General features: G+C 34.6%; 1 protein-coding gene and 1 long non-coding RNA gene across 2 annotated transcripts; both read right to left on the reverse strand.

Moving 5' to 3' along the window:
• Window positions 1–7,033: 7,033 nt before the first annotated feature.
• On the reverse strand, window positions 7,034–7,808 carry LOC137403716 (uncharacterized). The gene is made up of 3 exons (XR_010979613.1): window positions 7,717–7,808; window positions 7,456–7,560; window positions 7,034–7,074 (listed from the first exon to the last, which is right to left on the reverse strand). It is a non-coding gene; the product is annotated as an uncharacterized lncRNA (long non-coding RNA).
• Window positions 7,809–8,426: 618 nt separating this feature from the next.
• LOC137405143 (coadhesin-like) lies at window positions 8,427–11,507 on the reverse strand. Its single transcript, XM_068091367.1, has 7 exons — window positions 11,479–11,507; window positions 11,187–11,329; window positions 10,910–11,071; window positions 10,611–10,791; window positions 10,062–10,166; window positions 9,032–9,159; window positions 8,427–8,671 (listed from the first exon to the last, which is right to left on the reverse strand). Exons 1-7 carry the CDS (start codon window positions 11,505–11,507, stop codon window positions 8,427–8,429), a joined length of 993 nt encoding a protein of 330 aa, XP_067947468.1.
• Window positions 11,508–11,838: the final 331 nt, after the last annotated feature.

Below are 11,838 nucleotides of genomic sequence, written 5' to 3' on the forward strand. Positions count from 1 at the left end.
ATCAAATTTTTCTTTTACTATTTCAAGCCAATTTCAGAATGTCATGGAAAATGAGGTCTAGTTATAGATGAGAGGTTTTTATTTAAAAATCTGGGAATATATAAGTGACTCACGTTCCCCATCTAGAATCTCCATCAGTCAAGTCCTCTCCAGAGTTCCAAGTAAACTTGACTCCAAGATTTGATAGAGAGTCAAAGCCAACCCAGTAGTTTGTAGACCTACAAATATGCATCCATTAAGTAAGCTGAAAAAAGCAGATAAAAACAAGAGAACTGTTCTCAAACTATTATTCTTACAACTGTATCTGTATCTGAATTATGTAGTATGAATCTACATATCGAAGAGTATAATTTGTAAATGACACTGTCAGCAATACTTACGGTGAAACCAAGGTGAGAAAATAATTCCAAAGACCAGTTTCACTCTCAGGAAGGGAGATAAGTTCAGCACTAGCACCATATAGATCTTGACAGACTGTATGTACCAAAGTATCTGGGTTTACTCTGTAGTCTGTAGTACCAACTGCTATGCATCTCTCTACTCCACCAAATATGTCCAATTCTACACCAAGACTCGCACAATCTACAAAATGTTATCCACTACTTGTCATGACAGTTGGTGGTCTAAGTTCTCTAAAGGCTGGTTCACATTACTGTATATCGCCAAATCTTGGCTTGGATTCCACAATACTTTGGTGATCGTCGATGATAACAATGTTCACACTATCACATTTTCATCCGCGTTTACATCAGCAAATACTCCGTGACGTAGTGCTCTCATTTTTCTTTTTAATTTTTGCGAGGAAACCTCTCTGTTTTCGCATGCTGGAATCAAAAACTAGTTCCGCAGCGACTATCATAAATGGAAATGAATAAATCCCACCATCAGTGACTGCGGATTATCCTCACCGAAATCGTTCACATTTAAAAGGCCGTCGTTGATGGTCGGCGACATATCGGGAAAGTTTGACAGCTGCAAACGTTCTCGACATGTCCACGATGCTTCGACGATGCCATCGTTTCACGGTTCACATAATTGACAATGTATGCCAAAAGAAAAACGCTGACTAACGGCGACATAGTGTGAGCCAGCCTTAATGCGCCAGAGATGAGACAAATGAATCCTCTTTGCATTCCTCGTCTGTGCAAGCTTGTATACATATATACGATATACTTGTATACAATATACTTGTACATATAGCTTGTATACATATAAACTACATAACAGAAAAGAACTGTGAGAAATATCGGTGAACTTTACTGGAGTTGTTTCTCATCGAGTTTTCGCACCAATTCCAGTAGCCTCGCAAACTATTTTTACGCTCAAAAAGTCATCTACTCACTCAATTCGAGACAATCAATCCATAACAATAGTCAAATAACATACTAGGATTCATTTTGCTCACCTTAGTCCACAGGACTTACAATAGTCCTGTTAATAGTGTTACATAACGTTTATACGTTCCATTTTTAAAAGCTAAAGAAACCGGTAATTACTTTTTTTACCAAATAATCGATTTGACAAACAGTTATTGTGGTTTCAGTGTCTAATTAGTTATTAACTCTTTGCGTGCCCCGAGCTACGCAGTCTCAGTGCAACTTTCACATATGGCCAAAAGCCGAGTGGTTCGGCGTTCGTAGGCTTTGCACAAGTGGGTAGTTTCTGATTAGTGGGTAGTTAATTAATTAACTTGTCGTGCCTGTGCTTAAAAAACAATAATCTGAGTGTATTGAGCCAATAGAACACATGTTTACAACCCACCCTAAGCATAGTTTCACTTTACAAAACTTTATTTTTATCATCATTTCTTCTTAGCATTGACCAGTCCAAACGAATTATAATTGTGGAGGCTTCACTAATTGTAGATCAACAGACTTTGGGTGATTTTTATTAAACAATAGTACTAATGAGATGATTTTTTTATTTCTAACAACAACAATAATAATCACAATGATAACAATGGCGTGAGCAGCAATAATATTGATAACTCGTCCGACTCGGACATATTAGCAAAAGTATTAGAGATGGCCAAAAAATTGACTGAGCTTATTTTGCAACACATTTGTGGTACATTTTATGGCATCAGCTGATGTAAAATTTTATGCTGATTAATTTGATATAAAAAATCTTTTACAGTCTGTGTGGTTTAAAATTTATGACAATTTATATGCGCCCTTGTCAAATATTAGGTTTATTAGGTTTTACCGAATATGTAATTATTTCCCAGTAAAATAATTAGTGTGACAGCAAAAGAATATATTTAAAGCATTAAATACTAAAAATCCAAAAGATTATAAAATTCATCCTGATTACCATTCAAACAACACCAAGATTTGTACTTTCTATAGAAGAAAAATCCAAAACTCTAAATGAAATATTACCCAAAGCAGACTCTTGGGAGGATTCTCCTGAACAGGGGCTGCCGACTCCTAGTGGTGTTGGGTTGGTGCAAGTACGAGTTCTCTTAAACAGAGATCCAGCAGAGCATGACACTGAACCTCCACATGAGGACCAGGTAGTCCAGAAAGTCCATCCTCCATCAACTGTATTAAAACATATAAATAAGTGAGTCTGATATCAGAGCTGTAGTCTGGTTGTGACTCTGATATTCGATGGTAACTACTAGAAAGCTTGTTTTATAGTCTCTCAATATGATAGTTTAGTTAATCAGCTGGTCAGCCTTGTATTTGGAGCATGTCTAGTTCTCTGGTGCTGACTACAGTAAAAAAGACAGCACTCGGGGTTAGGATAACAGAAATACAGTTTTGGTTAAACACAATATCTGCAAGTTATGCAGTTGCTATAAGACAGCATTTGTTTTCGTGAATTTTTATATGGTACAATGACAAATCACATTATATAAACAGAGTGATAGTTATACAATGATTTTTGAGACTACTGCTTACTTTGTGCTACTTGGCAGATGTACGCTGTACTTGCACATGTATCATCCTCTGACCTGAATCCACACAGACCATTATAATCTGTGAAACATCCGATTGCTCCAATCTCTTCACCTGAATCGGGGTCATCTCTGAAAAAGTCAACATGTCAATTCTCACCAAGTATGGTGGCATTCCTATGTAGGGATGTTTTAAACAACCATACCTGAACGGTTTTAACTTACTGTACTTGGTGAAGCCTATCGAACTAACTCATCTTGAAGTGTTATTAAAAGAAAAATTGGCTACAAACATTGAATTTTATTAAAATACTAACAATCTTTGCTATAATAAGAGCTGTATTTGTTCATCTTTCTATATCCACGGTCACAATGTTGAAATCAAATTCCTCTTACAAGAATTTGACTTTGATACTGTATTTTACAGACCAGCGTGCTTACAACTACACCACTCAGCCGCCTTGCCATTTTATGGAACTAGAAATTCCACTGTCATACAGTCCACGACCAAAGTGATATTGGAAAAAAGAAAGGGTACTGATGGTTGAGAAATGCAATATTAGCAGTCAAATGGCACTGCAGTGCAATAGGATAACTGCAATGGTAGCTGTAATGTACTGGGTGTGGGTGTTATTATATACAACAAATAGCAATAATGAAAGAGGAATTTGTGAAATTAGTGACAGATTAGTAAATTAAATAAAATTGAGTGATTTTAAAATTACAGTAAATTTAAAAATCAGTAAAATTAGTGACAGTGATATTTGAAAGTTGGTTGTTGGTTAAAATAAATATTAATTCAAGCTGTAGACCTAAACTACTGTACGCAATTTAACTAACAACAGCAATAATGAAATATGTTTATTATATCTCTAAAATGCAATATTAAAAGTAAAATATATTGTAATATACAGTTTGAAAGTTGGTTGTGTTGAATGCAGAACGGTTTTGACAACGATATGTAACAGAAATAAATATTAATAAAATAAATATTTAACTATCTCAAACTTATGTTTTACAATAATAAAATAAATATTAATTCAAGCTGTAGACCTAACCTACTGTACGTAGTTTAACTAACAACAGCAGTAATAAGAAATATGTTTATTATATCTCTTATTATATTGAAATGCAATATTAAAAGTAAAATGGCAAGCTGTCGTGTAATATACAATTTGAAAGTTGGTTGTTGGTTAAAATAAATATTAATTCAAGCTGTAGACCTAAACTACTGTACGCAAATTAACTAGCAACAGCAATAATGAAATATGCTTATTATATCTCTGAAATGCAATATTAAAAGTAAAATATATTGTAATATACAGTTTGAAAGTTGGTTGTGTTGAATGCGGAACGGTTTTGACAACGATATGTAACAGAAATAAATATTAATAAAATAAATATTTAACTATCTCAAACTTATGTTTTACAATAATAAAATAAATATTAATTCAAGCTGTAGACCTAACCTATTGTACATAATTTGACTAACAACAACAATAAATAAATATGTTTATTATATCTCTGAAATGCACTATTAAAAGTTAAACGGCAAGCTGATGTGTAATATACAGTTTGAAAGTTGGTTGTGTTGTGAATGTAGAATGGTTTTGACAGCGATATGTAACAGAAAGCAAGCGTTGGCATTTACGCGTCTGGAAGTTTTATGCAAACTGGAGTGAAATAAAGAAATATTCTTGTCATAAAAGGGCGTTGTAGAAACGCCCTACTTTGTAGATAAGATGTAAAAAAATCTGGCTGATGTTCTAGATAATTTGAAAAACCTTCGGTAATTGGACAAAAACGTAGGCTGATAAACTGTGTACCACATTTTTGTACCTGTAAATCGGTCAACACCTCAAACAGTCTCAAACAGTACACAAACCTTCTAGGCAAATAAACAATGCAATAGACTGGTGAAATGAGCACGTTTTTCTTGTGCTGAATTGCGCACTGCTAAATAGTTCTACTATCTATCGCACGGCTTTATTGGCGTTTCGTAGGTTGGTCGAAACTATTAATAAACCAAGCTGTTCAAGCGTTTTGTGGCAATTTTGGGAAGAATTAATCTGTCTATTTATGTATAATCCGATCAGATGGGTTAGTTTTAGAAATTTGCGATAACCTTTCAAAGGCTTGGTAACACATTTAAATAGGTTTATATGCGTTTTGTATCATTATTATACTTAACGACTTTACTAAAAAATAGTTAAATTTGTTGATAGGATTTCGTTACAAGGGTTTGGTGACGGCCGTTAACGGATAATTTTTTGGGAGTTGTGTGCACATGTGCATTTATCATAAATCTCCCAATAAATCGCTTCGCTCTTGTTTGGTCGTGGGATAATTATACACATATTGATACTCATAACGATCTCTCAAATTGCACCGGACTGCTAAGCGTAGGTAAAGCTACTAGTAACGTTAACACATCGCTTGACTATCTGAAAATGGAAAACTGAAAAAACCTGGAAATTGAAGAGTTTCTATCAAGAGGTCTCCATTGTAGGATATGTTGGAACTCTGACGCAAAAACCACTTCCACTTGTTGTTCCTCTGTTAACCAATTTTACTAAGTAAAAAAATTACTTAACGGAAAAGTCAATTACCATACAAAAGATAAAATATATACTGTAGATAAAATAAAGATAAAAAATAAGATATATACTATAGCATATATTCTTTATACTACAGAAAAGATAAAATTACTATACAGAAAATACTATACTACACTGTATACTACTACTGAAAAAAGGTTTGACCCTTCCGAGCTTTTTTCTCTTGTACATAACACTTTCATCCTCAGAATAACTTTAGTCGATGGAAACACTGATATTTGTCAACTGCAAAAGAAAACTAGTAATATTATTGTTTAAAAACAACTGTTCTTAGTATTTACCCCAGCCATCGTCCTTCAGTGTAGAGAACTGTTGAATCACTCCAGTAGTACTTGTTATCACCTGAGTTAAGTGTCAAGTCCATAAGTACATACTTAGTGTTGTCACTATAATAAAAGAGAAAAAGAGAAATAATAATAAGATTATATCCTCATGAAACTTATATGCTAACTAAACAGACAGTGTCACCAAATGCTGCATATTAATATTATTAGGTATTTTGGATATAAAAGGCATAAATATTGAAATAGTAAACTTTAAACAAATTGGTAGAAATGCAGTAATCTACACAGATGAAAAAAGGTTGATAGTTTCTCTGAGTTATCAACACGCTCAAACTAAAGTACATGATTAGACAACTCCAGACATAAAATGTTTGATATTTCATGCTGACAGTTCTTATCAGGTGTTTTGGAACTGGTGCTAGTAAATTAGGTAGAGACGATATCTTTAGTACATTAGGACAAGGGAAAGTTGACAATCATATCTCGGTGGCTCTAATGATATTCGTAAATGATTGTTGACATTAAATACACAAGTTGCAGCAGGTGTTCACTTACCCAAGAATTATACTTTCTACATCCTTGAAGATATCAGAGTTTGAAATAGTCAGCAATGAAGCGTATTGTCCTTGTGTAGTTTGACAATTAGTCAACATATCTACGCAGTCAGCATTTGACATGAGTTCAAAACAGAAGCTAGTTCCACTGTTGTAAGACAAGTGTGTTCCTGATGGACAATCTGTAAGAACAAATTTACATGAAACTGTAAGCCAGTGCCATATCTTGTTTTTACGCAGAGTAAGATATTCAGGTTTTGATATTGATTATTAACCAATAGCTAACTTCAAGGACATACCAAGGTCAGACTCTTGTGACTCTGTAGCGGTGCTACAATCAGTTCCACCAAGACTAGCGGATGGTGAATCACAGGTTCTTGTTCTTTTCACAACTGAGTCAGTAGAATCACATCCACCATTACAGTCCTGCCAACTTCCCCATTCACCATACCCTCCATCAACTACACAAAGTTACAAAACCAAACATCGGAACATAGTGAGAAAAGATGAAAATCCCCAAGTATAAGAAGATTTAAAGATAAAACTATATTAGGGTAAACTAGTTAAGCTCACCCTGTGAGAATATACAAATGGGCTTTGCATAGGTTGGCAGTTCATCCCAGTCACCATCACGAACATGATCAACATATGAAGAGAGGACGCAATTCCCAGATTCATCACATTCAAGACTTCCATATGGTACAGCTGGGTCATTTCTATAAAATAACAAAAAAATTATAACTAGGGTTACTAACACTATTTCTGATTAGCAAGTAAATATGGAGACCTTGGATAGAATGGTAGCAGTAAATAGCCAAGTTAATATAACAGCAATGACTAACTAGAACAGAGTTGTACATGAGACTCTGTAGTTGAAGACTTCCTACAATCATCATATACTACAAATGTGCTGCAATCAATTAAAGTCAAACATTCAAAGTGCATTCTACTCTCTAAATGGATATATTATCTATGTTTTATTCTATCAAGTCTTTCTTTTACTATTTCAAGCCAATATCCGAATGTCATGGAAAATGAGGTCTAGGTATAGATGGAAGGGTTTTATTTAAAAATCTGGGAATATGTAAGTGACTCACGTTCCCCATCTAGAGTCTCCATCAGTCAAGTCCTCTCCAGTGTTCCAAGTAAACTTGACTCCAAGATTTGAAAGAGAGTCAAAGCCAACCCAGTAGTTAGTAGACCTATGAATATCTCTCTTACATGATCATGAGCCGGCAAATTAAATTCATAGTTACATATGAAATTTCATGCAAAATACTTCAATTTCTAATTAACTTTTTAAACAGAAATATTTACGTATATCAATCAAAATGCTCTTGCTTTCCAGCAATACTTACGGTGAGACCAAGGTGAGAAGATAATTCCAAAGACCAGTTTCACTTTCAGGAAGGGAGATAAGTTCAGCACTAGCACCATATAGATCTTGACAGACTGTATGTACCAAAGTATCTGGGTTTACTCTGTAGTCTGTAGTACCAACTGCAATGCATCTGTCTACTCCACCAATTATGTCAAGTTCTACACCAAGACTCGCACAATCTACAACATGTTATTCCCACTTGATGTTTTTGCGCGTTGACTTTTCGAAAACTTGAAGCAATAAAACTTAAAATCAAGTTGCACTAACAACTTGAAATCTTCACCCCATAGCTATCTCTTTACTTAGTCAATGAAGTGTCAAATTTCTAAGCGACATAAGTTAGAATAACTTACATGCTGCTAATTTTAAAGCTTGGTAATATTATTATCAATTTCATTATTATTATTATTCTTATTATATCAACTCTCAAAATAAATGCTAGCTTAATGCTAAAATGAAGTGGTTTGATTGCTTAAATCTGAATTCGAGCATTTAATCTGATTGAAGGAAGTCAAATGCTTTTTCTCAACAAGTGTTATTCCCATTTAAAGATTATTTGTTAGTTAGGGTAAGTATGTTGGAAAGTTGACAAATAGTAGAATTTTGTTCAGTTCGCTTCCGTGTGAATTTCATTGCAATAATTTAACTAAAAATAACGACTTAAGCGGCTAGAGTGCTAGTCAAAGTTCAAACTCGACAACTTTGTACATTAAAACATGTGCACAAACCTTTTATCCCCATTAAATCATAAAGAGTTTGCTTAGTCTTACCCAAAGCAGATTCTTGGGACGAGTCTCCAGGACAAGGGGTGCCGACTCCTAGTGGTGCTGGGTTGGTGCAGGTACGGGTTCTCTTAAACAGAGATCCAGCAGAGCATGCTACTGATCCTCCACATGAGGACCAGGTAGTCCAAAGAGCCCAGGCTCCATCAACTTAATTAAAACAGATAAATAAGTTGGTCTGATATCAGAGTTGTAGTCTAGTTATGACTCTGATATCCTATGGTCACTATTGGAGAGGTTGTTTTATAGTCTCTCAATATGGTAGTTCATTGAATCACTTAGTCAGCCTTGTATCAGGAACATGTTTAGTACTCTGGTGCTGACTACAGTAAAAACAGCACTCGGGGTTAAGATAACAGAAATACAGTTTTGGATAAACACAATATCTGCAAGTTATGCAGTTGGTACAAGACAGAATTTGTTTACGTGAATTTTTATAAAGTACAATTACAAATCACATTATATAAACAGAGTGATAGTTATACAATGATTTTTGATACCACAACTTACTCCGTGCCACTTGGCAGATGTACGCTGTACTTGTACATGTATCATCCTCTGACTTGAATCCACACAGACCATTATAATCTGTTAAACATCCGATTGCTCCAATCTCTTCACCTGAATCGGGGTCATCTCTGAAAAGTCAACATGTCAATTTTCACCAAGTATGGCGGCATTCCTATGTAGGGATGTTTACAACAACCATACCTCAACAGTTTTGACTTACTGAATTTGGTGGAGCCTATCGAACTAACTCGTCTTAAAGTGTTATTTAAAGAAATATTGGCTACAAACATTAAATTTCATTAAAATAGTAACAATCTTTACTATAATAAGAGCTGTATTTGTTCATCTTTCTAAATTCATGGTCACAATGTTGAAATCAAATGCCTCTCACGAGAATTCGACTCTGATACTGTATCTTACAGACCAGCGTGCTTACAACTACACCACTCAGCCCCCACTCAGCTGCCTTGCTACTTTATGGAACAATTATACACATATTTATACTCATAACGATCTCGCACAATGCACGAGACTGCTAAGCATACTAGTAAGATTAACAAATTGCTTGACTATCTGTCATTGGAAAACTGAAAAAACCTGAAACTGAAGAATTTTTATCAAAAGGTCTCTATTGCAGGAAATATCAGAACTCTTGAGGCAGAAACCATTTCCACTTGTCGTTCCACAGTTGTTTCTTTGTTAACATATTTTACTCAGTAAAAACATTACTTTACAGAAAAGTAAATTACCATACAAAAAATAAAATATATACTGTAGATAAAATAAAGATAAAAGTAATATATAGAATATATGCTATATACTACAGAAAAGATAAAATTACTAAACAGAAAATACTATACTACACTGTATACTACTACTAAAAAAGGTTTGGCCCTTCCAAGCTTTTTTCTCTTGTACATAACACTTTCATCCTCAGGATAACTTTAGTCTATGGATACACTGAAATTTGTGCACTGCAAAAGAAAACTAGTAATATTACTGTTTAAAAACTACTGTTCTTAGTATTTACCCCAGCCATCGCCCTTCAGTGTAGAGAACTGTTGAATCACTCCAGTAGTACTTGTTATCACCCGAGTTAAGTGTCAAGTCCATAAGTGCATACATAGCGTTGCCACTATAATACAAAAATAAAAGAGAAATAATAACAAGATTATATCCTGATGAAACTTATATGCTAACTAAACAGACAGTGTCACCAAATAATGCTTATTAATATTATTAGGTAATTTGGATATAAAAGGCATAAATATTGAAATAGTAAACTTTAAACAAAATGCAGTAATCTACATAGATGAAAAAAGGCTAAATAGTTTCTCTGAGTTCTCAACGCGCTTAGACTAAAGCACAAGATTAGACAACTCCAGACATAAAAAGTTTGATACTTTATGCTGACAGTTCTTATCAGGTGTTTTGGAACTGGTGCTAGTAAATTAGGTAGAGGCGATATCTTTAGTACATTAGGACAAGGAAGAGTTGACAATCGTATCTCGGTGTCTCTAATGATATTCGTAAATGATTTTTGACATTAAATACACAGTTGCAGCTGGTGTTCACTTACCCAAGAATCACACTCTCTACATCTTTAAAGATATCAGAGTTTGAAATAGTCAGCAATGAAGCGTACTGTCCTCGTGTAGTTTGACAATTAGTCAACATATCTACGCAGTCAGCATTTGACATGAGTTCAAAACAGAAGCTAGTTCCACTGTTGTAAGACAAGTGTGTTCCTGATGGACAATCTATAAGAACAAATTTACATGAAACTGCAAGACAGTGCCATATCTTGTTTTTACTCCGAGTATGATATTCAGGTTTTTGATATTGATTATTAACCAATAGCTAACTTCAAGGACATACCAAGGTCAGATTCTTGTGACTCTGTAGCAGCGCTACAATCAGTTCCACCAAGACTAGCGGATGGTGAATCACAGGTTCTTGTTCTTTTCACAACTGAATCAGTAGAATCGCATCCACCATTACAGTCCTGCCAACTTTCCCATTCACCATACCCTCCGTCAACTACACAAAGTTATAAAACCAAACATTGGAACATAGTGACAAGACCAGAAAATCACTGCACAAGAAAGTTTAAAAATAGACATATGCTGTATTTAGGTAAATCTGGTCAGCTTACCCTGTGAGAATGTACAGATAGGCTTGGCATAAGTAGACAGTTCATTCCAGGCACCATCTCGAATGTAATCAACATATGAAGAGAGGACGCAATTCCCAGATCCATCACATTCAAGACTTCCATATGGTACAGTTGGGTCATTTCTATGAAATAACAGAAAAATTATAACTAGGGTTACTAACAATATTCCTGATTAGCAAGTAAATATGGAAACCTTGGATAGAATAATAGAAGTAAATAGCCAAGTTAATATAACAACAATGAGTAAGTAGAACAGAGTTGTACATGAGACTCTGTAGTTGAAGACTTCCTACCAATCATCATATACTACAAATGTGCTGCAATCAATTGAAGTCAAACATTCAAAGTGCATTCTACTTTCAAAATGGATATAATTATTATCTATGTTTAATTCTATCAAGTTTTTCTTTTACTATTTCAAGCCAACTTCAGAATGTCATGGAAAATGAGGGCTAGTTATAGATGAAAGGTTTTTATTTAGAAATTTGGGAATATATAAGTGACTCACGTTTCCCATCTAGAATCTCCATCAGTCAAGTCCTCTCCAGAGTTCCAAGTAAACTTGACTCCAAGATTTGATAGAGAGTCAAAGCCAACCCAGTAGTTTGTAGACCTACAAATGTGCATCCAT

The sequence above is a fragment of the Watersipora subatra genome, chromosome 9 (genome assembly GCF_963576615.1).
Source record: "Watersipora subatra chromosome 9, tzWatSuba1.1, whole genome shotgun sequence".
In the NCBI taxonomy this organism is placed as follows: domain Eukaryota; kingdom Metazoa; phylum Bryozoa; class Gymnolaemata; order Cheilostomatida; family Watersiporidae; genus Watersipora; species Watersipora subatra.